Here is a 27,852-nt window from a genome sequence, read left to right on the forward strand (position 1 = left end):
GGGCTCCCGATTTGATCCCTTCATTTGCCTTTGAACTCACAGAACTTCTGAAGGTTCCAGCCTCATGGCCTCAGTGCCGTGTCCCCCCATGCCCACCCCAGTCCCATCATTCTCACATCCTGGCTCAGGAGCTTGCCTAACCCCAGCAGAGCAAACACCTCGTCCTACACAAAAACCTCCACATGAGGCATTGCTTTGCACAAGAAGAGCAGATATAAAGGTGGAGAACACTTCATTGCTGTTGGAGGATCAATAAAATAGCAACTGGACTAAGAAGAGGTGCAATAAAAGGGTATCTTATAAGTATGTTGAATAAGGACATACTAGTTTTCTAGACTTGATACACCGTGTGTACATACAGGCACACATGCATGCAAATATTTTAACGATGCACTCTACACTATTAGTCAAATGTTGACCAAGACAAATAAATAAATACAGAGGAGAAAGAACTGAGAAACAGAAATGTATCCCAAGTACTTGAACATTCTCTGCAATCTGGGCAGCAAGACAGGTTTATTTTTTTCCACTCGGCTGCTGTTCTCCCCCTGTGGTCACTCTGATTAATGGTTAGTTCCTAAATTGAAGATCACTTTGAAATTACTTTTCCATTGGTCCTCTAGCAATGATAAGTGTGTCTTGAGACTGCAAACCCAAAGACCTTCACAAGAATGACTACCAGTGAGAAAGTTTTACTTAACTAGGGGACTGAATTTATGGAAAACAATAACCAGTATTTACTGTGCAAGAATACTTGGACTTTCAGGTAATGGAGAACTTATTGTTTCACTAATTTAATCTTATTTTTAGAGGCCACTGTTAAAGGACTTGATATCCCATCTTTAAAAATCATTAAATCAAGCTGATTCCCAGGTGTCTGTTTACTCTCACTAGGCAACCAGTCCTGAGTACAAAACTATTGGACACGTTATTTGATTTGACATTCAATCTATGCCTATGAAAACAAAAAGCGATGAGTTCATTTCTGATCATTGGTAAATTAACACACTGTATGTACACACATCAAAAGGAGTGCACTAAAATATGTCCAGATGTATGGAAGACTATCAGTTTTCTGTGATGTTTGTAATATAAAAAAATATCTCAAAAGAACACAAATGTAATCAGTTTCATGCTAAACTTCTGTGTGTTGCTTCAATAATGAATATTTGAATTTTGTTGTACCTTTGGGGAAAATATTCGGAAACTTAGGAAGAGAATGAGAAAGCTAAGTGTTTTCCCTGCTGCCAGAAGGCAAATAGAACTGAACATCAACATGCAGCATCACTTCTCCCCGCTGTAAATCACTGTAAATCCGTTCTTTCCCTCAGAATCACACATAACCGGTGTCAAAGTACATTGACACCCAGCAGGAACAACCTTAGACATGACTGGATTCCCTAATCAGGGCTGCTGACTTCCAGCCAGAACGGCTGATTTTCCCCAGTTTATCTTGCTGGCAAGCAGCAAGACAAATGATTTTTCTGATGGAGGGGAGAGGAGGCCAGGAGAAGTACTGTGATGAACACCCCAACCCAGAGCTCACAGGAAGAGCACCATGCAGTTGATATATATGTGCACAGCAACTTGGATGTGTGCCACAGACACCCAGCTGACTGCCCGTGTGTTTATCCAGTTGTATGCACACAAAGCAATGCACATAAGCAACCAATTGCTGCACACCTATAAATCTTTTTCCAAAGCCAACATGTTTTTTAAACAAGCCAGGTGGACAAGCAAGCCTAGATCAGGTACTAGTAGAAAGCTAATGTTTCTTCAAATCAATGACATTTTTTAATACTGTCTTAAAACACACCGTAACATTCTGTCACTCCATTATCTCTGTAATAAATCTACATGCATGGATGACTTTCTGCCCAGCCTCTTTTCTCCCATTTTGGCCAGATATGTAGCACTATTTAAGCACGCCTGCATTTTGCCACTGATTAATCACTCAGGCATCAGTTTGCCTGAACAAATAACAATTGACATGCATAGATGCAAGGTATACCTTTAATTCAGTACTTTGTGAGGTACTGGATTTTTAAATAGTTCCTCTTTTATAGTACCTTTGTTTTTTCCTAACTACTGTTGAGCTACAAGTCAAGGCCATGCAGAATCTCACAGACGATCTGCATCCTAGAAATATCACTGAACTAGTGCAAAGAACTATTTCTCTTCTTGTACTAAATGAATTTGTCTCTCTGGTTGAAAAGAACAGTATCTCTCATTTTTTCAGTGCTTGTGGCCTCCAGGAGTTCATGTATTATCTGTATGTATATAATTAATAGTATACCATAACTTGGACTTCCAAACAAATCAAGAGGACTGAAATTTCAAGAAAGCACATGACTTAGTAAAACAAACATAACCCTTCCATCTTCTCAATGTGATTAGCAGCGTACTTTTCCACTTCTTCCAATGTCTTTGAAATGGAAAAATCCCAGAAAAGTAAAATATTGATAGCTATCATATAAGTTAATTAACAGCTATGGCCAAACTTAACCTCAGTTTTCAAATTTGACAAATTAACAGTTTTAAACTCTGAGAAAGTTAATCTTTAGTCTTAAATAGTGGTGCTCAGCTCTTACAAGGAAAAAGTCAATGTGTTACTGTCAGCATTAGTCACTCATGGAAACGTACCTGGAGAACTGCAGGTCTAATTGTACGTGGTGCTTTGCAGCTCCCCAGGTGCAACAGAAACAATAAACACTGCACAACTTTTGCAGGCATCAGAAGTCTGTGAGATTAGGCTCAAGGGATACCAGTACCATCAAACAGACCTGTGCTGGCTGATCAAATGCAGCATTAGTCTCGTTAAATGGGAGGTTTTTTAGTAACTTCTAGGCAAATAGGGTGTTGAATAAGGCCTGCCACCACCATCATCATTGTAATAATGCAAATGTGACTTACATTGTCACAAAGTTTTGATCCATGCTCACAGAAGGAGACAGTATGTGAGAAACTGTTTACCCTCTGAGACAGCAGTGCAGCCATTAGGCAGCAGGTGGGGGAAGGATGTACTCTCTGGAGTTCACATATATTGACTTGAAACACGCACTTTGCAGTGGAAAGCACCAAGGATCACTCACAATGGGGCTGGCACAGAGAACAAACAAACAGCAACATCCAGCACAGAGGGGAGGGACAGCACTGCTGCAACTTCACTAATGAGTTCATGGCACAGCCTAAGCCCTGAAGTGCCAAGGAAAACTGAGCACATCCCATCTCAAACCCACACTTCCTGAATGTCTCCTCATAAACATATATTTTCGGAGTCAACCAAATCTACACTACTGATTTGCTGTCATTTCCCATGCGAGCTCTTACATTCATTTTCTTCGGCCTGGAAAACAAAAGCCGTATGATTCGTTGAGGAATGGTACCACTCTTCTACCAGAACATATGGCAAAATTATTATGAGGACAAATTTTGCCTGGGATGGCTGTATTTGTTTCTTTCTGACAATATATCAATTAAATTGTAAGGAATTCTGCACCTGTACTTGAATATCAAGCTGCTGCTACATGTATAAATTAATGACAATACACAAAATGGAGAAAAACACAATTATTGTATTCCTCTTTCAAAGAAGTATGATAGCTTTTTCTAGAATTATTATGAGCATCTGTAACAACTGATGTATTTTGTGTTTTCTTATAAAGAGACCTTCCTTTTTGCTACTCAAACATATAAGCTTAAGATGGTTCTTTCCCCAAGTACACTGGCAAAGTACCAAAATGACATGTACCATACTAATGAAAGAAATTATTGAATTTCTCAATTGTTACTTATAAATACTTTAAAGGAAGGTTGTTGTTATGACAATTGCTCTGTTAAAAGGAGGACAAAAATTACAGTTGGAATAATTCTTTAATGAAATAAGATTTGAAAAAACACAACCAAATGTGTTTCATAAAACTATCACCGGTCCATCAGTCCATCAGCTGTAAAACGCACAATACTGCCATCTTCTGTATGCAGCACATTATGTGTTATTTTACATGTATGTTCTGCACAAGTGAACAGTAAAAGTAACAGTGATGTCAATGCCTTCATTTTAAAAGACAATTTAGAATCTGAAATGTAGCTAAGTAATAGCACAGAGGTCATGGTCTGAATGTTAATTGGTCAAACTGCAAATGTAACTGCTGACTACAGCAGTCACCTGCTTGCTTTGAATAAGTTCACTGAGTGTTAGAATAAATAAGAGGAGACTCATTATGCTGTTCATGAACAGAACAGTCAATTAGCCTGATTTTGACAAAGCTTGCCCTGGTATACTTCACTGCCAGCAGTTCAGGCTATTTATGCAATACACTACCCCTAGGATTTACAAACCAAGCTCCCACATTGTGGCTTTTGACAATAATCTAGATCTTAATCAACAATGTATATTATCAACAGCTATGCAAAACATACTCAAATAAAACCTACAAACTCATTGCCTCTGAAAGCTGCAATCTATAACACGTTGCCGAGGAACTAATTACTGACAAATTGCGTATTTCAACCCATCATATCCCTGATGGTCTGTGTGTTGTAACTCACTTCCTGCCACAAAATATGCTCATAATCAAGACAGGTAGCATGCCTCAGTGATTACAATGATAATATATCAGCAGTGTCACCTAAATTCACCAATATACCTGTCTGGTATGCCCCAGCTATACTGTCGCTCTGACTTCCCTCAGCTCTTTGAGAGCCTTAGGCGAGGGCAGCCGTTTATCACTCATGTTCACAGCAGCCAAGAGACACACAAGGAGCTCGCCCCATGGCAGACATCACACATCTCACGTTTCCACACATATTTCACAAAAGAGCACAAGTTGTCAACAGCTACTTACTACAGCTGGGGAGCATCCACACAGCATAGATGCTGCCATGGGCAAAAAATGCCAGACTGTGACACCGCACACCATATGCACTGCTCTACACAGCAGGGCTGGGAAAATTATAGATACCATAACAGAAGATTTATTGGGATGATTTTCTTTTTTTCAAGAGAGTTTAGTAAACTGAAATTTAAAATGCTACTTCTCAGTGCACTCGCTAAATTCTAAAAGCTCTTGACAGGAAGAATAAAACAAACTCCACCTCATCTTTAAAAGATGAGGTGTGAATTGCTCTGGTCTTGTTTTCCAAATTTTGCAAAGGCAGCTCTAAAAATGTGTGAAAACACCAAAAGCATCTGTGCCAGTCAGTGACATGTAAACCACCCAAAGCTGCTCCTCCTTCCCCCCGCACTCACTACCCAGCCGGTTCGGCCTACTGTAACTTCGGGTGGTTACTGTTAACACAACCGGCTAGAAAACCGTAACCCCAGCCCATCAGCCCCGGCGCCTCCCGGTTCTGTCCTTAGCGGCCCGTTTCGCCGTTAAGGTGCTCCTGCCCGCCCGGCACAACGACCAAGCCCCGGAACGCTCCCCTATCAGCCGCTGCGCTGCCCAGCCCCGGGACACAAGCGCCCTTTGCAAGGCGTGCTCGCGAGCACTGGAACCCGCGCACCACAACGGCTCCCTAACGGTCGCCCAGGGCGCGTGCGTGCACACGCTCCCACCGCGCACCGCCCCCCCACCACTGTCACCGCCCCAGCCGTTCCCCGCGCGGCTGCCGGAAGGGATTTTGCGCCCTTCCGCCGCAAGGTCACGTGACATCCCCTTGGTAACGCAAGATGGCGGCGCCCATGTTGCTGCCCGAGTCCCCTCTGGGGAAGTTGAGGTGAGACTGAAGCCGGTGCTGGCGCTGGGTCCTCCCTGCCGCCTCCGGAGGGAAGGGGAAGACACCGGGGATCCATAAGGAGGGTCGCGGCCCAGCCCCGCCTGCGACCGCCCGGCCGCATGACAGCCGAGATGGAGGCCGCCTCGCGGCCGGGCCTGGGAGTGGCGCAGCTACGTGCAGCAGCGGCCATGGCCGGCCGGCCGCCGCCGCGCGCGGGGGGGCGGGCGGTAACTGGCGCCCGTCGGGGGCGGCGGTTGGGAGCGCGGCCTGGCACGGGGGAGCGGCGGACGGGGCCGCGAGGGGCGGGGCGGCGCTGGTGGGGCGCAGCGGCGCGGGGCGCTCGGCGCTGCCCGGCGGCGGGGGGAACCGGCGATGCTGCGCCCCGGCCGAGCGCGTTCGGGCGGCCGCCGCCGGGCCTCTGCTGCTGCCCAGCGGGGCGGGGGTCAGCCTCCCGCGCTCCGAGAGAAGCGGCGGCCGTGGGGCGGCGCGAGGCTGGGCGGCGGCCGGGGCGCGGCGAGGCGGCCGTCGTGTGCGTGCCCGCGCTGGGCCTTGTCCCGTTCCCTCTTCAGGTGGCGGATCCCCTGGCCAGGCCTCATAGTTCTCGCAAGCACCTACGCTTCCCTGTTGCTGGAGTGGCCACGTTCTCCAGTGTTGTGTGGCTGGAAAGGGAGGCGAGCCCCAGCCCAGCAGCGGTTCCTTGCACATCAGCACTTTGCCCACCTCCATGTGTGCTGCTGTGGCCTGGGAGTGAGGAGAGTTCCTCTCTCTCTGTTCCATTCTTGGGCTTAAAGAACATCTAAGAAAGCCTGGAAAGTGGGAAGGTGGTGACCTCGCTTGCCAGCCCTAGGCACCTGCTGAGCAGATGAGGTTGGTTTCAGGCAGGTGATATTACAGGAGGCATTGCCAGGCTCAGTCAAAGGTGGAAGGCTCAGAGCATGCAGTCAGGGTTTGGTCTTCGAGGGAAAGCACTCTGCTGCCAGGGCAACAACCACCATGGTGTTACTGATAGCATGCACAGGTGTGCAGATGGTGAGCTTATGAGTAACCCTGAACAGAAGGGTTAGAGATGTGGGTGAGGTTTTGGCTGTCTGAGTTAGACCTGTGGAATTTTTTATAATTACCTATTCTGAAAATGGAAGATTTGATCTGTCAATATTTGGCTTGGCAGAATGACAAGACTTGAAGGGCATCCCTCCCTCCTATTTTTCCATTACATGCTGGCTAGAAAGAAGAGAGCTAGAATGAAAAATGACAGAAAAAGGGCTTGATGCAAAAAGACTCTTAGATATTTACAGGCTTTTTAACCATAATGGAATAATGGTGCTGTTTGTAGGCAGCCTTGCAGAGCTGTCAGACAAACAAGGATGAGTCTGGCCAAGCTTCAGTCGCAGAAGAGTAGACCTGAGCATTATCTGTGGTGGTTGCTAAGTGTGCTTTTGTTATCAATACACTAAGACTGCTGCCTATGAAGAATATCAAGGGAGAAGGGAAGTGACTTAAAATTTCATACCCTGTAAAATAGAGGAAGACTAGAATGTCTTGAAAGGCATGTCAGAATTATGGGATAGGAGATCTCCAAATTTTTCTTCCTTAATCTTATCTAGTGACCAAGATTCAGGAACTAAAGGAGATTTCATGGAGTTGGTGATAATGTCAAATACTACAGAGCTCAAAAAGGATGAGACCATCTGTGTTGTGTCTGAATGTGATCGCTGCTGCTGTCTACATGCACCTTTAACAACATAGCTACAGATTTCATTGTCATGTCAGGTGTCCCTGTAGAGTTACTGTTTCGTATTAATAGCTGTTAAATTTGCAGTTTGTGGGGTCTTGTACTACTGATGTAAATCATGTTGATGTATGACAGTAAAAATCCTTTGTTGGACTATTTTAATGTAAATAATATTCTCTTATCTCCAGCCATCAAAAATACAGAGCTATTCTGAAGAAAGAAAAGCGAAAAAAAAAGCGGCAGGCTCTTGCAAAACTAAGAGACTCAGGTAACCATGAAGTGGTTTTTATTGTCAATGGAACTAGTACTGATTTTGTTTTGTTTTGTTTTGTTTTGTTTTGTTTTGTTCTTTTCAATTTTTAAAAGGATATAATTTTATGTTTCTTTGCTGACTGTAACATGTAGTATTTAGATGCATTCTTCTGTGTTTTTCTCAGAAGCTACAGAAAAAGATGAATCTGTGTCTGAGGAGGAAGAGGAGGAACTGGAAGAAGAGGAAGAAGAAGAGGAAGAAAAGAAACTTGAGGCAGAAAGGTGAAAAATTTAGAAAGTGGCATTTATGCAGTTATAGATACATTTGTAGTTGATTTCATATAACTTGTGAAAGTGAATAATTTTTGTATATTTCAGGCAACACAGTTTTTCTATAAAGCCTGAATGATTCCCATGGAATTTTCTCATTTAAAGAAGATTTGATAAGCTGTAATTATTGCTGAACTAATAACTTTGAATTATCTGTATGACAAATGCATCGGTTGTGGATAGTCATTAAATTTTGTCTAAGTGCTATCTCGTTCCCTTGATAGACAACAACTACATGAGCAGTGGTTGCTGAGAGAAGAAAAGGCCCAAGAAGAGTTCAAGCTTAAGAAAGAAAAAGAAGAGGCTGCAAGAAAACGTCAAGAAGAAGAAGAGGTGACGTATAAACTGAGTGTTACAGTTGTGTCTGGCAGTAAGGTAGACTTGGTGTAACACCTTTTACTGTTTCATAGTGGACCCAGTTTTCCTGATGTTGGTATGTTTGAAAGCATAAGCTCTTCTTTCTTCCATTCTAAAAGAGTAAATTTAAAAAAATGAAAGAATCTTTTAAAAGGGTTTTTGTCCAGAAGTTTAGTTGCTTATGGCTGGATGAAAGCTTAGTGGTCAAGGAGTTGTAGTCCAACATGATAGTTTTGAATTTGAATGATTATAAAGCATTTGTTTCCTTTTTTTGTTGTTTTTATTTTGTTTTGTTTGTTTGTTTGTTTTTAATCATAAAGAGGAAGATCAAAGAAGAATGGGAAGAGCAGCAAAGAAAAGAGAGAGAAGTGGCACAGCAGAAGCAACAGGAGAAGAGAGAGAGAGAGGTGATTCCTGGCAGTGGGAGGATAAACATGTTACATATCCTCTTACATTATCAGATGCAACAATCTTTGCATGTTGAGGAGTGATTTTATTACAACTAGCAAACATACAAATATGTTAGTTACTTCTTCTTTACATTCTGTCTAAATTCCTGAAACTATTAATCGATGTCAAAGAAGATCTAGTGAATCCATATACCTAGAAGGTTAGCTACTTTTAACGCATCTGGCTGTTCATGGTATGTAATTTTTTGCATCAGTTAAATACAAAGCCACGCTGTGAATGTATGTTCTGATATGTGCACCTTTTGCATTGTGCAAAGATAATCCTTACTTATGACCCAGTTGAACACAGCCAGTGTTGAAGAAAATGCCCAATGAGAATATGGAATTACATTGCTGCTGTTCCTTAACACAGTTCTTAATCAAAAGATATATTACAGCTCTTCTTTACCTGACTGATCCAACAGGATGTATCTTTTTTTTATTTTTTAGAGCTCCTTGAGTGGAGAAAAAAGTGATGCTGAAGATTCTAGTCATGATAACATTTCTGTTAATGATACATTCTTCTTAAGTTTTAGAAGTTGAATGACCTACATGTAAGCTGTCCTGTACAGAAATCCAATGTGAGGACTAGCATGTCACCAGTGAAGGGTGATTGCAGCTTTCTAGGATCTGGTCTTTTTAGCTGTTCCACAATAGTAGAAAATTCCAGTCATTTTACCGGGAGATGTCTTGCTACTGTGTCTGGTAGCAACAGGAACAAGTAGTATTGTCTCCTGCATTTAATAGTTGTTTGTGTCTCTGATTGCATAACACTTGCATGAGGAATTAAAAATAACAGCAGTTGTTGTATTTCCTGTCTTATTTCCTCTTGTGTTAAGTGTCCATTTCTCTCTTTGCAAAATAGGGAGAGAAAATGATAGTCATGTCCTTCATTTAAGGTTGAGATATTGTTCTAAGAGAGCTGAACCATGATAACAGTGGGATTTTGTTCCTTCCCTCTCTTTGTGTCTAGGTTAGTCCAAGCCCTCAGTGGGCTGATTTGGTTCCCTGTAGTAGGTGGAACTTTTTTTGTGGGCTATTGGTTTGTTTAATTATTTTTTTCTGGGTTACTATTTTACTGGTTTAGTGAGTTAAATTGGCTCATACAGGGCACTGATAAGCACCCAGAGGGAAACTTGAGTACACATCTGGGTGTGGAGCCACTCTTTTCTGCAGAGGAAAGTTGTTCACTTGATTTGGCCTGTCTCTTGAAACAGCAGTTTATTCAAATTCTGACTTACTGATTAAAATTATCTTTTTCCTCCCTCAGATGAGAAAATAGATTTTTCTGGTTTTGATTGGCCATTTTTGTTTTAATTTTTAATATTTATTTATTTAATTGGGTGGATAATAACTGACATACTTGGCTAGTACCAGATGCTGTCTGGGTTCTCACTTGGATTGCATTTTTAAATTTTGTTATTTGCTCTTCCTCTTTTTAAATTTAATTAATTCTCTTCCAAACTAGAACAATGCTGGCATATTTTCTTGTATTGGTCATGTTTAAATGTCTTTTTTTTCTTGGAACTTTATTCTAGAATAATGTGTTAGAACGGATTTTTCAGCCAGTTTTGGAGAACGACTTTTTCGTTTTTCTCAGCCCACTTAGAAGAAGGAAGGGAAGGAATATCCCTATTGATTTCCTGTTATTGGAAGGCTAGATACAATGAATTTATGATATTAAAGTTTCTTAACAGTTACATGTTTTGCTATAACAGAGGCTCACTAAGAAATGGGTTTTTCTGTGTGTTATGTAAAAAGTTCTAAGTTTAAAAGTTTAGTGCAACTAAATGATTATTAATTTAACTGTAATCAGATTGAGTATTAGAGCAGGAGATTGTTTAAGTGCTCAGTAGTTCAGTGATAGTTTTAAAAAATAAGAAGATTAAACTTTTCAGGTTTTCCAGCATTAAGATTAGAATATCATCTGCCTGAGAGTCTTGTCTGATGTATCCTTTAATGGCTTTGTAGTACAGGTATTGCTACAGAGGAAAAGTAAAACTTTGTTTTTTAAAGCCACCCCCAATCAAACTTTTATTATGCATAATCATTGAGTATTGTAAATTAGGTTCTTAACTGAAGAAATCAGATGTTTTGCATGTCTTCAGGGTTTTCACTAGTCCTGTGTTTGCACCATTTATAGGCAGCTGTGCAGAGGATGCTGGATCAAGCTGAGAGCCAGGTATGCTCAAGAGACGTTTTGAAAAAGAACTGAGAAGTAATTTAATTGCCATCCGGTGTTTACCTTCTAGCATGTTGTCCATCTGTTTCAAGAACCTGATGTCCTGAATAAATGTAATAGTTAGTGGCTTGCATGAGCTGTAAACAATTATTTACTGTGTGGAACATAATTAAGTATATTTCTGGCTGGTTGGTGGCAGTGCAGTTGTGCATGCTTATTCCTGTTCAGGAGATCTGAGTCAAAATGAAGCTGGAAATACTGCTGTGTGCTGTTAAAAGCCACTGTCCATAATGGTTTATTTGTGAATTAGAATTCTAAATAAATCTGTCAGTCTTTCTGGGTGGCAGGACAAACCTGTCTTTTTAAGAAGATGGCAGGCTCTAGATAAAAGGATTCAGCAGTTGAGGAGGGAACAGATCCTTAAGAAAAAAAAGAAAAGGTGGGGGAGGGAGGGAGAAGCTGACTGCTTGTGTTCCTGGAAGCGCACACATCTCAAGCTGAAAGTGTGTAGTAAAGAAGACTGCAGTCTTCATTTGAATCTTAGGATTAATTCAGTCTTTCCTGTTACCTTAAATAATAATTTGGCTTTTTGTCCCTGTCATACAGTTAAATTTGTGAAGATTCTTGCTTTGCTTAAATCACTGCCTGAATCTGAAAAATAAGTTTTAACCTAATTAACCCATTGTACGTTGATTGCCATAGCTACATTGGAATTATATTCAGTTCCGAGTGATGTATAAACAGTTTTTTAGGTAGGGAATCTTTTATTTCTTAATATGGGTAGAAAAATGCTCTGAACTACTACCTGCCCGGAGCTGAAGAAGTATTAGCAGCCCTTTCTGCAAAGGAATAGGCAGAAATGTGGTATGTTATAGACTCCATTATAGTATCAGTTCAGGATTTAGTTACTTGCTGTTAACACTGTTGAAGTGACAGTGCTGTTTTGTTGAAAGAAAATTACGGCTGAGAGTCATGAACAGAACCGGTAGCAGGGTCAAATGATGCTTGTAAATAGAGTTTTCAGTTGATTTAAAGCAAGAACTTATGCTAGTCTGCTTTACAGATCTTTTGGCTAACAAAATGAAAATTCCCTTTTTAAAATGTGCGTTTTGTTTTTAGTCAGTCAACACTTGCAACTTGATAATTTGATTTTGAATTAAAGAAATCTTAATGGCCTGAGATGAGCAGTATGGAGGCTTTTAATTTGATAACTATGAATTTAATTTGCTTTAATTCTGTCTTTTGGGATGTTTCTTTTGTTTCAGACTTTTCTAGCTGCATAAAAAGTCACAGTGATAACCTTACTAAGCTTTGAGCTGTTGCAAAGATAAATAAGTGAATAGTCCTGCCTTTCTAACTCCTAGGTGTATAAAGTACTGTTCACTGGGTCCTGGAATGATGTAGGTAACGTGCTTACCTGAATGGAAAGAATCTATCTCAATATTTGGAATTCTCATAGATGACAAATGAAATTATTGTTTGAGAAGCAAATATTATTGTACCTTTTGGTTATAAAATCTTAAGAAGCTTTTCCTTTAGTAAAAGAAAACATCTGGTTTAGTGATTTTAAAAACAACAGAACCACACACACCTAAAAAGCACAACACATGAATATAGAGTTAAAACTGAACAGTTATCACAAAAAGAGGTTTGTGTCATCAGAGACCTAAGGCACTTGGCAGCTTTATAAAACAATGCCTAAAATAGGTTCAGCTTGCCTTGTAGTAATGCAGTGCTCATAACTGCACATGGATTTAATTGGTAGTTTTATTTTGATATTACATCTCTTTATTCTTTTCTGACTTCTGTGTATTTTAATGGATTTTTTTTTTCCACAGCTGGAGAATGGTGTGACCTGGCATAACCCAGAGCCCCCAGAGAATATAGGAACAGAGAAGGACAGAGCGAATTGCCCATTCTATATTAAAACTGGTTCCTGCCGATTCGGAGACAGGTAATCAATTGAATATTTACCAGCATAGAAGTGTTTTGGAGAGATGAAAGGGAAGCATAGGTCATATGCAAACAGAAGAAAAATTGCTATATAAATTACTTTCATTTATTCAGATCTGGTTCTGTTATTCATGAGGGAACTAGACATTGAGAGCAAAAGTATTGCCTGGCTGGAGCTGAACTATTTATTGTTATGGCATATTACTGATGGTGCATTCTGGTTATATTGGTCAGACTGACTTTTCCTTAGCTCTGACAGATGCACAGATACATTCAGACAGAATATATTTGATTTCTGCTATTAGTAAAGGCGTGATATGTCAGAGATTGTCTTTTGTCTTGTAAATTTGCATATGCTGCATGTTTTAAAAAATTAAAATAAAATCTCAAATGGACTAAAGCAAGTTAAGGTTCACCTGCACAGTTGAGAAAGCTGCTGTGTAGCTTCCAGAAGCTTCCTGTTTGTATACTGTTTAATTACATGATACATTTATTCTTGATTATTTTTTTTAATATACTGTCATGGGTACCCTATTTCAAAAAGAAGTGAAGTAAAAGGCAAGAAGAGAGAAGGGCAACAAGAAGGTCAGAGGTGATGAACAGCTTCCGTAGGAACAGTGGCTAACATTGAACTATAGAGTAGGATGGGAAGGATTATTTGCTTTTATTGTGAAATAGTTTAATTAGGTGTCCCTGAGTGTTTACCAGCTTTCAAAAAAAAAAAAAAAAAGCACTTTCTCATATGAAACAAAAGGCAAAACTTATTCCCAGAGGGCACAGAGGAAGCCAGAAGTATAAATGGGTTCATAGAGTACAGGTTCATTGACGATGATTAAAGATGATGACCCACATGCAGCATCTGGCTAGAAAATCCCTGAATTTTTGTGTGTGTTAAGGAGGAAAAACAGCTCAGCAGGGAAGGACTCTGAAACATATTATGTGAATCTTCAGCATAAACTAGTAAGGCCATTTTACTAACTTGTATCACCAAAATATGTGTGCACCATCTATTGGAGTTTTCTTTATCCTAGAAGTAATTTCCTTCACTCTGGTGTGTCTTGTGGATAATTATGTGATAATTCAACTCTGTGGAATCTTAAAGTCCACATCTTTTTTTCTATTCTGAAATATGTTGAATTCCTAAATAAAACTTTGGCCAGCTATTTCACTGCAGACAGCATTTTTGCTTTTCAAACATTTAGTTCTTTGCAATCTTTGCTGTATTTTTGTTTCAGTGGTATTTAATGGAGGGTGACCTCCTTGGATTAATTATAGATTGGATAAAAATCAGGTTTGCTTTGAACTATGAGTAGGCTTGGTAAATAAATACTGAGAAGTATCATATTCTGCCTTTCTCTCGCATGTAGTTGTTGATCTTGGCTACCTCTCCTTCATTTCCCTTCCTCCTCCTCACATACCTGCTTCCTTCATATGCTGGTCTTTTTTAACTTCTGGTGTTAACCATAAGTTGAAGGACTGAGATCCAGCTAGGATAAGGACTGGGAGAATGGGTTGGGAGCTGTTTTTGAAAATTGGCAAAGCTCACTCTGTCTTGAATAAACTAAAACTGGCCGAGTTCAGTGTTATTAATTTCCCCAGTAATTCAAACCCTAGTATTTTGTAATAATCCTGGATTTTGGGTCATTAATTTTCCTTGGGATTCCTTTTGTTCTGTCATGTGCTATATTCATTTTATGTACAGAAAATATTGGTTTGGTATAATATTATGAGTTCTATCATTCAAACAGAACAGCAAAGGGAGACAGCTTCTCAACTGTTAAAAGAATCCAATTAATTGTCTCCAGTTTTAATTTTGGTTTTGGAGGCTGTTTTTTGTTGAGTGTGTTTTTTGTTTTTGTTTTTGTTTGTTATTCTTTGGTTTTTGAAGTCTGAGGTGTCAACCAGAAAGTGAGAGTCAATTTCTGGCTGACTGGATGTGGAAAGAAACTTCGTATCTGAAGTCTAGGCGGTAATTGCCCATTTTGAGACCTGACCTCCCTCCAATTTGTCTGGGCTTTGCCAGTGCTAGATGAAGCCAGTAGACTAGTCTGATTATTTTTTTGATGATGCCATGAAAAGGAGAAATGTGTTGCAGAGTGCATGACCCAGTTGCTTGGGGAAACATTTGAAATGGAGATCATAAAGCACAATGAAATAAACATGGAAGCTAACATCTAGCATCCATCTAAAGGTTTGTGGGGAAGATTGTAAAGGTTTGTAGGGGAGAACTGTATTTCTGCATTTGAAGGAGGTAGCCTGAATGTGATGGATGGTGAGGGAGAATCTAATAATTTTATGGCTGCCAAGAAGATGCAGATTAAGATAAAACTTACTTGGAAGAATCATTTTTTTACAAGTGGAAAAACACCAGTCTTGTATTCCTCGCATTTCAGGTCTAAACATGTTTTTCTTCCCTCACTCCTCTCCCTGCCCCCCATATGATGAGAACAACCTCAGTAAAAGTTGTTCAGTTTGCAAAAAGAGTGGCAGGGACTTGCTTCAAAATGTCTTAAAAGATTGTCCATTATCTTTCTAGAAAGTCCTTCAGAAATGGGGAACAAATGTAACCCTAGTAGTCTAGAGGAAAATACTTTAACTCTTCTTATGTTAGTGGTATCTATAGATTTTGCAGACATACTTTTTTAAGCAATAATGTGTTTATACATGGCAGAAAGCATTAAGATCATACTCAAACTCACTTCTGAAAGATTTAATAATTGAAATATGTTGATCTAAAGGATTTTATTTTGTAATAACTGTTACCCCAAATGGCAAGTGTTTGAAGTTTCGGCAAGTGCGTCTTCTGCTGAAAGTGCTGATCTTTTCTCTTTTGTTTCATTGCTACAAATGTCCAGGTGTTCTCGAAAGCATAACTATCCAACATCTAGTAAGACACTACTTGTTCGAGGGATGTTCATTACTTTTGGCATGGAGCAGTGCCGGAGGGATGACTATGACACAGACGCAAGTCTTGAGTACAGTGACGAAGAGACCTACCAGCAGTTCCTGGAGTTCTACGAGGACGTGCTCCCTGAGTTTCAGAACGTGGGGAAGGTTGTTCAATTCAAGGTATGCATCTGAGTGTAACAGCTTGTTAAATATGTAACATATACGACATAAGTTGTGTTTTACTGGCCTTAACAGGAATTCTCTCCAGCATGCCCCAGCTTAATCACATGTACATTAGAGAACTATACGGTGTCCTTACACCAAATCATGCATCTCTCATGTCACTTGTAAATTTGTCACTGCAGGTACAGAGCATTGCTTTAGCCTGGGTCAATCTTCTCTACCATTCCCCTGAGCTGTTATAAAAGCTTGTGCTTTTGTACTGCAAGTTATTCATACTGCTCAACAGTCCCTTCTCTTCTTAGCCCGTGATAAGTCCCAGAGGCTCCACCAAGACTGTTAGACAATATAAATATATCTGGGCTGTTTTATTTGTGCCTAAGGACACAGTGGGGGTATAAAATGTATTTGGAGTATACACCCAATGTCATTTTAGGACTGGTTGGATAAAATTAAATGACAGTGAACTAAATAGTAGAGTAGGTATTTCAGTAGGAGGAATTATAAAAAGGTAAATTACATAAATGGTGTTGAGATTTGTCATCCATCCTAGTTTCTGCATTTGGTATGCTGAATGTTCTTTCCTGAATTTTTCCCATTATATTATTATTTCTTATGGGGGCAAAAGAGAGATCTGTAAATGGAGACCTCAGGGATGAATGATGTAACAGTCTCATATTGCCCCAAAATATGCAGTTTGGATGGTGAAATCTCCTTGTAGCAAAAGCCACTGCAGCATCCCTTTCTGCCTGCCATTTCCTGCAGTCACCAGGAGGCACGCAGTGCCTTTTCTCCTTTTGTTTCCATCTACTGACAGCTGCCTCAGATCTGAGATTGCATTAACATTTCAAGCAAGAGGAAAGTAGAAAAAGTGAATTTTCCATAGCTCTGTAATGAGCTTTATAGGTCAGAAACCTTAACTTCTTTGGAGAAGTATCCCCTCCATATTTTGACTCATGGGATATTAGGAGGTTGTGCTCCATTCCTGAAGATGGGATATAGATTCCCAGTGGGGTGTGGGTTGAAATGCTGCCTTACTATCAAACTCGGATTCTCAAATTTGTAATGTTGTTATATGCAACTGTGTTAAGTTGCATATACTAGGGTCCCTATGACTAATAACGGGGTAAGAGCTTTTAGTGTGGCATTTCTGAGCTTCTGAAGTAATTATGCAATCGTAATATAATTCTTACATGCATTTTGATTATACTAGAGATGCTTAGATATTTTGTGTTTGCTGCAGGGATCTTAGCTGTGATTGAATTGAGTCTCTACTACCATTTAGAATCAGATTATACATGCCCCTCTTCCAGGTGGCTTCCCTTTCCAGCGTAACCTAAGGTTTTGTTCTTGCTCTTTGCTCTTGGAAGCTACTCCAGAATCTGGCAGATCCTTACAAAACACATTTCCCACCCAAAAGTGTCTGTGGTGAAATCATTCCTGCTTGTTCTTGTGTTGGTGGTGTTAATCTCAAATAGTTTGACTGTTTATTCTGTAATAATTATACAACTGTTTGTTGTTGTATCTGAAGTCCCTACCTAACGCAGTGCTCCTGAGGTTTTCTCTGAGGGTCAGTCAGGCTTCAATGACAAATGGAGCCATGTGCCTCGAATGGAGCCACGTGCTCCGTTCCGGGATATCGGAAGAGGCCTGGGCGCAAAAGAGGCTGGGCTCACACTTCTGACCTGAAGAAAGGGATTCTAGCATGCTTGGGCCTGTCTGTCTCAGAATCCTTTGTAACAGCAAGCTTGCTTGCAGCAAGCTTTTTGGAAGTTAAATTGCGTAATTTTGAGAGCTTGAGGTATACTTTGAATGCTAAATTATTATGAAAAAAAAAAGGTGTTTCAGAACTGTTCGGTGAAAGTGAGTGACATCAGCTTTTCTAACTCATCTTACAGGGATGCCATGAAGCAAAATTGCTCTAAACATTCTGTTACCATGATGAAGCCCACATTTCCACATGAGGATACTACTAATTGTTTTCAGAGCAGGATTTGGCTGTTACACAGTAGGGCTGGCCCAGACAGTTGTGAGACAGTTGAGTACAAGCTGTTCTGTGGGCTAAGTGAAGCAGAGGTCCCAGTGTTAATAAAAGCATAATGCTGGAAAGAGTCAAAAATAAGCCAGAAGGACTTTTTTTTTTTCCTTCAAGACCTCTTATTTGACTAAAACTAAGTGTTCACAAGAAAATCACATTTAAGTTCATATTGATGAGCTGTCACAAATCAGAATGGCTGCCATCTCAACATGCGTGAGCCACTGTATAGCATAAACCTTCTGCTGCCCTAACTTAATGTTTCCATCCCCTTAGGTCAGTTGCAACTATGAGCCTCACCTGCGAGGAAATGTGTATGTCCAGTATCAGTCGTAAGTACTCGAAATCTTAGTAAGTTTTAGAACTAAGCTCCATTTATGAACACTGTATAATCCAAGTGATTCATTCTCATACTGTAATGGGAGCCTAAAATTGGTAAGTAACATCTTAAATTATTGCATGGTGATAATGCTATGTGTGATTTTTGCTTTGTAAAGGGAGAAGGACTGTCAGGCAGCTCTTGCTCTATTCAGTGGACGATGGTATGCAGGCCGACAGCTTCATTGTGAATTTTGTCCTGTGACAAGGTGGAAGACTGCTATATGTGGTGAGTCACATGAACAGTGGGAAAAGAGAATGTCTTTTATTGAAAGAGTACTTATGGAAGTGATAATGAGGGAATTAGCCTTTAGCTTTCAGATCGGCCTAATGTTGCATTTCATTTCTGTTTGGAAGAAAAACATGATAACTTGCTTGGGTAGATCTAGGAAAGAAAGGGAATATTCATACTATGTCATGCAAGTGTCTGAATCACTCTATGGGATTTACCTTGAACTGGAAAAGACAGTTTGGATCCTAGCTTTGGAAATAATAATCTTAAGGTGGAACTACAGGAAGTACTAATTTATCTCTTTAAAAAGCAGCAGCGGTTTTTGAACCATCAACAGTTTTTAGCAGTAACTATCACATTTGACTTATCTATAATTACATTCTTAGATTGAGGTAGTAAAATTATTTATGAAAATCATTTTAAGCTAAAACTTTCATAGCTGTTAATAAGTTAATTCCAAGAAAAGTACACATTGAAAAATAACCTTGTATGAATTGATAGGTGGTCAGATGCATGTTTTTCTGTTTGAAGAAGCAAAATTGAGTTTAATAAAGTTTCTTTCCAGTAGGTACATAATGAAGAAAGAGATTTAACAGGTCTCGTTCATAAAAAAGCAAACCCTAATCTGTTGCAGGCTTATTTGAAAGGCAGAAGTGTCCAAGAGGGAAGCACTGCAACTTTCTGCATGTATTCAAAAATCCAAACAATGATCTTTGGGATGCCAGTAGAGACATACGTATTTCTCCTGAACGGACTAATCAGTTGTCTAAAAACTCTGAAAGGAGAAACAGATCGAGCCATCGTGATGACTATTACAGCCGGTCAAGGAGAAGGGGCAGCCCAAGCCCTGATCACTCCTATCGAAGAAATGGAGAATCTGAGAGAAAAAAGAATCGCCGCAAAAACAAGAGAAGGCGCCGGTCTGGCAGGTCAAGAAGTCGAGAAAGGAGGAGGTCTCGCAGCAGGGGGAGAAAGAGGAGGGGCCGCAGTCGCAGCAGAAGTCATAGTCGAACACGCAGCAGGAGCAGAAGTCGGAGTTCGTCTCGATCGAGGAGCAGGGGTAAAAAGAGATCGAGCAGCAGAGGAAAGAATAGTTAAACTCCCAAAACAAAGAGAGAATTACTTTTAGAATTTGCTAATTGATCAAACATAGAGCTGACAAATCTTTCCAGTAGGGCACCAGATATATTTGAGTTTCAAATAAAAGTGTTCTTGCACATTAAAATGTTTCTTCCTAATAAAGGAACTTAGTTCATTGTGTGCTAAGCTTCAGAAAAGTATAAGTCCTATATAAGGTGTGAATGTCAAGTACTCTAGCTACTCTGTCCCTCTGAACTGCTTTAACATCTGGATGCATACTGAGTACAAATAGAAAGAGAAGTAAAGCTTATTTGGTATATGCTTATTTCTGTGTTACGTGTGTGTTAAGTGTTTACTGTCCCTGTAAGGAGTTAGTACAGAACAGCCAGTGTGCTGTAAATTCACACCACAGCATACTGCAAATTGAAGTCTGTGTAGAAGACTGCCATTTATATTTTCCGTCTGTTTATGGGAAATCTCTTTTCTAGACAAAGTAAATATAATCATGTTATGAGTTGGAGAAAAGGGATCTAAAAGATATCACTGTTTGGTTGTACAATACTTGCCCAGTAGGAGCTTTGTGGTCATAAGTGTCAGATTTTTCTCTCTCCCCTGACTGAGCTGCTGAGCTAATTGCCTGCAGGGATTGCAGTAGGCTAAAACCAAGTAGGAAGTACACCGAAAAACAATCAATTTATTCAGTACCTTAATCCCTATGTAAGAGTGGAGACCATGCACTTGTAATCCTTAAGTGAGGATAGGAAATACTTTGCATACCTCTTGGTTGCATACCATTTGTAGTTGAAAACAACCTGCCTAGCCTGCGATGGAGTGGTGGAAAAGTGTACATCTGGTAACCAAACACACATGTTGTTGTGAAGCCCCACGATGGTTGCAGAGTGGCTAAAGAAATTGAAGGGTTTTATTCCTGAAGCAATACTTTAAGTTGTTTTGGAGAGGAGAACGTGATGTAAAGTCTTTTTAGGCTTATTGTACAGTTTAAGGCATCCTACTGCCTGGCTTCCCTATGGTTAAGGTGGAAAGTAGGATACATAAAAATGAAGTTATATCAGGACAAAACATTTTTTAAATGACAGCTACGTTTGCAAAGTACCTGTAATTAGAGAAATCCTTACAAATATTGCTTCAGTTTTAAATGAAAGACTTGTGCTGTTAGATGGACTGTACTTCACACTGCTTAACTTAAGGTATTTACCTTAGGCACCCAGGTGTCCTTTGGCACTTGGAGAGAGCAGTTTGTGGCACTGAAGGTGCAGGTGGCCTGAATGGTCTGCAGAGACACTTCCCTCTCTTTAGCCTCTCCAAAGAACTTGGGCTCCTGCCTGTGCAGTACAGTTCACACCACCTAAGTTAGAAGCCTAAAGTAGACATGAAATGCTCCCAAATAGATACTTGTTATGACCTCAACAATACAACGAAGTCCTGTAGAAGATCTGGATATCCAAACTTTGTGATAGCATTCCTCACAGCAAGAAGAGTTTTCCTCCAGGATAGTTAAGAGTGAATGAACATTGCTTCTGGATATAATATATATATTTTTGTTTTTCTAAATGCATACTACACCTAGCATGCTGATTATACATTTTCCTTCTTTCATGTGTAACTGTTGTCCAATATGGAGTAATACAGCAAAAGTGCTATATATTGATGTTCAGTTCAAACCCGACTTTCACTATATATTGTCATAACTGTAGGCAGAATTGTAGCTTAGTTGATTTGATTAAATGTTTTAGTTATTAACAGATGTAGGAGTTGTAATTTAATAGCATAACTTTTGAAATAATAACAACTTTGTTTGAAAGGCATATTTCAAAGGATAGACAGCACTATGTTTTAAGTTACGTTTGAGGAATTTGTGACCATCAGTTGCTCATAGTGTATCTTCTTCTGATTAGACCTTACAGACAGATTTTCCCCGAGGTTTCTGTTTTTCATAGATGCTCACTTGTCTAGTTGGGTCACTTGTGCAGAATATGGCAAACTCTTGTTCAGTTCCATGGAGCAGAATCAAACTGGCATTTCCTACTTGCTGAGATGCACCAACAGGGCAATGACATCTTCCTATCACTGGTGCTGACTTGCCTCCAGTGACTCGTGCTGGTCAGCCAAGCCTACCGTTTACAGCCCTCGGGTGGAAGAGTTGACTTATGCCATCTGTATGTAGCACATTGTACATCCGGTGTTGTGCAGCAGGCTGATGCTGATCATTATCTGGGCAAAATCCATCCCTGAGCTTAGTGGAATGCATGGTGGGAACCTGTGACCAGTCAGGTGAAGCAAGCAAAGCCGGCCTCTGTAGGATTAGAAAACAAGTGCCAACTAAGACCCATGTGAGAATTCCACAGGTAATTAGGCTCCATGTCCCCATGGTTTTGTAATGGGATTTGGGAAGCTGAGCTGCTGTATTTTTTTAAAAAAGGTTCTTAAAGACTGACTAAGAAATGCATGTAAAAGTTTAAATACACCTATTTCTGCTACTATAATGGCTGAAGCTTCAGCTGTTTTTCTTGAGGTCTGGACCCAAACTTACTGGCTGTACCTGTGCATTGTAGGACTGGTAGATATAATTATCATTCACTTTCACATGCACCCTGTCTGCTACACAGAAATGGAGTGCTGTAGATCTGACATTTAGTTTGCATTTGTTAGCATGAAACCTGGACTTCAACTTCAGAGTTCATGTATTTCAGTGTTATTTCCCTACTTCATAATCTTAAGTAGTGTTATATGCATGGTTTTGTGTTTCTTTATTAGCCAAGTGAGCTATTTATTCTGAAGAAACAGAGTAGAAATTTTTAAATGTTAAGCTTAATTGTTTTTCTGAAGGGGAGAAGCCCCGGAAGAACATAGAAAGGATTTACATTTGCAAAGCACAGCTTGTTCGCACTGTGTGTTATTCTGTGTATTCCACATACAAGGACCTTATGAAGTGAACTAATATTGGCCAGGTTTTGTTTTGAATGACTGCTTAGAAGCAGTAGCTTTCAGAATTCTATTTTTTTTATTTTCAATTATGAATTCTGTGAAGATCACTGAGGTGCTCTAGAGCAGTGATAAAAGCGGGGTTCACACAGAGCTGCAAGGGCCCTTTCTGACAGGGCCTACCAGGCAGCTCACAGGGCAGCTGGGCTGGGGAACGGGCACCACTCCTGCCCTTCTCCCTTGGCAGCAGGAACAAGCCCAAGTTGGGCAGCCAGTGGATCCAGTAGCAGAGAGTCCCAGCAGGCACAGGCAGTAGGTGCTACTGCCCAGCAGCATCTCAGCACCAGGGAACTGGGCTCCCCGCTCCCAGCAGCCTACTCCACCTTCTGGCTGGCAGCTCCTCCTACGTGACTTCCCTTCCTACCTGGCCACAGCAGCCGCCCACTGCCACCGCAGGGTGGGAAGGGCAGCAGACCTTCACATGCTGAATGCCAGGCTTGCTTTTTAAACAGGGGGATCAAGCACACCTGAAAAGGCCTTCCCTCTTCAGCCCTTCCCTTGCTTATAGGGCAGGTGGACTGAAATGCATCCTACATAACTTCGCAGCTCTGCATCCTTTGATGATAGCATGTCTTTCTCAGATTCAGTGTTGCATTGCTGCAGTGACATTCCTGTGTGCTAAGTAACTTTTTTCAGAAGAAATGCAAGAGCCTGCTTAAGATATGCTATTGCTTCCTGTCCTGGATCAGTGCTTCTTAGAAAACATGAAAGTTTATGCTAGTTAATACCTTTAAAGCTTAATTTACTTTCTTGTATCATCTAAACAGCACAGCTCATTTTGCTTTCACTGAAAGTTTGTTGCAATTAAAATAAACCCCTACTATTCCACATATCCTTCTATTCAGAACTGATGTATCAGCTGAATTCACTGTCTCTAATAAAAGAGAGAGAACATTGATAAGTTCCACTTTGGTAACCTACAAGGCTGATCACCAAGGAAGCTGTACAGGCATAGCCCATGGCACATGCTAACTTAACAAAGGCAGCCACAGCAGATGTTTAGGAAGGCCTCTTCAAATTTAAGATGGGTTCAGTGATTACGACACTCAAGCCAATTACTTGCCTAAGCAATCAAAAAATTCTGATTCTTTAGCTTCCTTCCACTCCCTCTCCATGAGATAGGAAATTTAAGAAACAAAATTTTAATTTCACATTAGATTTAAGAAATGCCCCAACATGGTAAGTTTTCACCATGGTTTTGCTGAGAACATCAACCAGTTCAGTTCTTTTAGAAGGGTGGAGAACAGATTAATCTGAGAAATTCTTGGTTGCAGCTAGCATTGTGAATGTTGCATTGACTTGCTTATAATTCCATGTAAGGAACTGAACACTGAGTCTGTATGATCCAGAACCCTCTCTCAATCAACATCTGGTTTGTTTTCATTTTCAAATCAAGTGGCACTACCACATCAATTTAACATCCACTTCAATAAATTTCACATTTAATGTGGTAAGCCTTCCAAAAACTTGCTAATTTATCGCTTTCTGTACAATTTAAATGGATGTAAATAACTAATCTTGGACACAGTATACTCGCACATTTTTTAATAAAGTGCTCAAGAACAGGTTAAGCACTGTAATAAAATTTCCCTTTTTTAAGCTAGCACTGAGTAGCCTCTTCTTTCCTCTGCAAAAATACAACTAATTACATATAAACACACAGCAGTGGTGTAAAAATGAACATTTATTACAACTAAACCAACGTGACAGACAGAGGTCAAACAGTTTATTCATCACAATCACAACAAAGCTTAATCCAGCCAAGCACATACAAGTGACAGTGTAAACTTTTAAAAACATGTTTAATACATATAAAATTTCTTCAGGTTTTCTTAAATTAAGGTCATTTTACTACTTCAATCTCACACACAGGGCTATTCTGCTACCACTTTAACCTCATCGATCCTTTGAGTGCCCTGGGTTAAGAACAGTCTCTAGCAACCTGATACATTTAAACCCCAGAAAGGGCCTAAGGAACTGAATTTTAACACTGTGAGAGTTCAGGGGTTTCACACTGACACTGCCCCAAAAGCCTGTAGACTCACCTGTGTGCCCCAGCTGGACCTTCTGCTGCATTTATACCAGGGATCTGGATTGGGGGGCTGGCAAGGGGCAACCCTGTCCTGGTGGGTTCAGTTTGAGCAACACCACACCAAGGCCCAAGCCGGCTCCCCAGCTGGCTACCTAAATGCATAGGTCAACAGCAACACCAAAGCCCAGTTCTGAAAAACGTGGCACTGCTTACTCAAGTGAACAAGCCAAAATGCTGACTCCTAGAGCAAAGTCACTGGGGAAGGAGAGGAGAACATCCCCACCTTCTCTGGGACTATGCAGACACCCAGAACTCAGCTACTCCAAAGCGGGGCTCTACTTATCTCATCACTCAAAAGCACACACCAATCAGTTTTCCTCAAGTGAAACAGGTTTAGTTTATAATTACCAAAGGTCTGCTACATGTGTCAAAATATTACTTGATACCACTTTACAGGATTTGCAGTGAATCTAGCATACAAATCTAATATTTAAAAGCTCTCACTGCAAACTAGTTGGTTTGACTGTACACCACGCAGAAGTTTCATAAGGGATGTGCCACATGTTCAAGGTGTAAGTCAAGAAAAGCAGTTAAAATGACACTGACAGTTACTATGTGTGGGGGTTTTTTTAAAGGTACCTACACACCCATTAAAGCATAACTATAAAACACCAATAAATACAAATTAATCTGTAGAGTCAGAAAATAATAAAAAGTCCCTTCTTTTAAAGCTCCTCCTTTCCCCTCTTCAAAAGTATCCAATTTTCATTATGCACCTCTCTATACAGTCAGAAAGCCTACCTCCTTTTTGTGTTTATGTTCACAGAAAGCTAACATCAGACCAAAAAATAGTTTCCTTATTTGGATTTTTATTTTTTAATATTTTATTTTTTACTACATGCATTCCCTTTGTAGTATAGTAACTTGCACAGTTTTGCTCAAGGTAGCTACACTTAAATACACCTTCATTTCTAGTGAGTTGGTCAGTTTGCAAATTTCTTGCAAAAAGCAATATCACCTTAACAGTTTTTACCAGTTTGATATGCAGATCCTAACAGGATTCTTTGGTATCATGACAAATTCAGTAGTAAACAGGTACTTCCAATTTTGATGCATCAACTGAAACAAGCAGAATTATCACAAGTGGTGACTAAAATGTAGATGAACAAAAGTCTTTGGTTGCATGAACACAATTTCTACACCATAACATTTCACATCTGGAGTTGTCCATGGAGTTTCTCTTCACTTAGATATGCTATGTCATGATGATACACTTATTTCCTGAAGTCAAGTCTGCTTATAAAAAACAGTACACTTATTGAAGGCAAATGCAATCTTCCTATAAATGCAGGGAAGGGAGACACTGAGTCAATTGAAATCTAATTCCCTTTTATTTATGATTTTTTAACTTTAGTTTCTTGTTCCCTTTTCAAAGGAGTATTTTTCTTGTAGGCCTGAATGAAGCAGCTTAGCAAAACAGTAATACTGACAAACAGCATCTTACATCATTAGCTAAACATTACAATGAAGGCAGTGAACATTTACAGTATGAAGCACTGAGATGTCATCAGCTGAAGTGAAGATTTATGTCAATCCAATTTCTTCAAGTACACTACGAGGGGTCTCTGCTTCCTATGGAGGGAAAATGTGAGACAGTTGTAAATAGACCCTGTGCTTCTATTGAACAGTATCACACATGAGTTAGTATGAAAGATGCTTAATTAAAAAAGAAAAGCTGAAAGACAGGAACATACAAGAGTACTGCAGTTTGCAAACATGGTACTAGCCATCCTTCTCAAAGAGCTGTTAATTAGATTGTCATGGTTCACAGGAATAGCTGGTAGATTTTATTGCCCTTAAGCGCAATAAAAATAAAGCAATTCAGATGTATCAGCAGGGAACAAATCACAACCCAGTAATAGAGATATGAATTGGGGAGGGATGGGGAAGCATCTTGCAATGGAGTCAGTGATTTTTGTGGTAAATTGTTTCATGGGTCTCAATCTGTTAGGGAAGAATGGATAAATGGATGGAGTGACTGATGCATCTAAGATACAGTATCCCTTAAGCTCTTCTTATAAAGACGCTAGATATCTTTTTTTGAACACCAGTCCCATGCTTAGTTCATAAAACCAGCTTGAAGTACCTTGGTACATCTGGTGTCAATAAATTGACCCCTACAGAAGTGAAGAAGTTGCCAGGATAGGAATTACATTATTCCACACCAGATGAAGTTTTAGGTTGATTCTAATCTTAAAAAGCTTTGTTTATATTCAGAGCAAGCCCTTTAATACAAAATTCCAAAGAGTTATCACCAGTTTTATATTCATTATTCTTATAGCATCTGAAAATAAACAGTAATTTAATTAGAAACCCTAGCCTGTCCTTTTCCATAATTATTAACAATACCATTGTAAACAAAAAGGGATACTGTGTCCTTAAGCAAACAAACTTTTAGTACACACCATAAGAATAAACTTACTTTAGCATCCTAAAACAAGACATGTCATGAAGCAGGAAAAAAAGCAGATAATAGTTAAGGCAGCAAGCAAACTTTTTCGACTGGTTGCTAAATATTTATTTTAAAAAAATCTGTCAGTAAAATACATAAATGCCAGTATTTAAGAAATTTTTAAGAATTTAAGTATTTAAGAAATACTGCAAATATCAGCAGAATATTGTCTCTATCAACACTGACTATGTAACACAGAATGATCAAGTTTACAAGGTGATTTAGTATTGAAGAAATAAACTGGTATTTTAAAGGCAACTTCATTTGGAAGTATGTCAGTGCTTAGAAGAGGCCACCTCAGAGCACTTGGAGATGGCTTCCAAAATACAGCAGCAAACAACAAATTAGGAAAAAAAAGGCAAGTTAAAAACAAACAAGATACTCTGTGTATTAAAGACACAGTGGGGTTTTTTTTTTCCCCCCACTGGTGCAATATTTAATATTCTTTGAACTGCAGTGACCTTGATAAAACTGACAGGATGGCAGAATGAAAGATTTAAGTGTGTTTTAACACTAAATCCCCCCCGCAAAAGAG

At 39.9% G+C, this 27,852-nt stretch overlaps 2 protein-coding genes across 4 annotated transcripts in view; one reads left to right on the forward strand and one right to left on the reverse strand.

The window, feature by feature from the left end:
- The first annotated feature begins 5,657 nt into the window (after positions 1-5,657).
- ZRSR2 (zinc finger CCCH-type, RNA binding motif and serine/arginine rich 2) lies at positions 5,658-24,376 on the forward strand. Of its 2 annotated transcripts, XM_080345829.1 has the most exons (11): positions 5,658-5,721; positions 7,642-7,721; positions 7,891-7,987; positions 8,260-8,368; positions 8,713-8,799; positions 10,985-11,023; positions 12,862-12,977; positions 15,832-16,045; positions 18,357-18,412; positions 18,578-18,687; positions 19,325-24,376. In XM_080345829.1, the coding sequence occupies exons 1-11, from the start codon at positions 5,675-5,677 to the stop codon at positions 19,786-19,788; spliced, it is 1,419 nt and encodes a 472-aa protein (XP_080201955.1). In that variant the 5' UTR covers positions 5,658-5,674; the 3' UTR covers positions 19,789-24,376. The 2 variants fall into 2 exon arrangements, with proteins under 2 accessions (XP_080201955.1, XP_080201956.1); XM_080345830.1 differs by lacking the exon at positions 10,985-11,023.
- Positions 24,377-24,439: 63 nt separating this feature from the next.
- Positions 24,440-27,852, reverse strand: part of AP1S2 (adaptor related protein complex 1 subunit sigma 2) — a 30,420-nt gene continuing 27,007 nt past the window's right edge. For both annotated transcript variants that reach the window (XM_080357217.1, XM_080357216.1), the window contains exon 5: positions 24,440-26,437. In XM_080357217.1, coding sequence (XP_080213343.1) covers positions 26,390-26,437 — 48 coding nt within the window. In that variant the 3' untranslated portion in view covers positions 24,440-26,389. The remainder of the gene's footprint in view (positions 26,438-27,852) is intronic.

Source organism: Nesoenas mayeri (assembly GCF_963082525.1).
Source record: "Nesoenas mayeri genome assembly, chromosome: 1".
In the NCBI taxonomy this organism is placed as follows: domain Eukaryota; kingdom Metazoa; phylum Chordata; class Aves; order Columbiformes; family Columbidae; genus Nesoenas; species Nesoenas mayeri.

Bases quoted from the DNA above. Each gene is read 5' to 3' on its own strand.
- ZRSR2 (XM_080345829.1), top strand. From the start codon at position 5,675: ATGGCGGCGCCCATGTTGCTGCCCGAGTCCCCTCTGGGGAAGTTGAG. The intron at 7,722-7,890 runs GTAACCATGAAG...TGTTTTTCTCAG, and splicing joins TGCAAAACTAAGAGACTCAG to AAGCTACAGAAAAAGATGAA. The intron at 11,024-12,861 runs GTATGCTCAAGA...TTTTTTCCACAG, and splicing joins TGGATCAAGCTGAGAGCCAG to CTGGAGAATGGTGTGACCTG.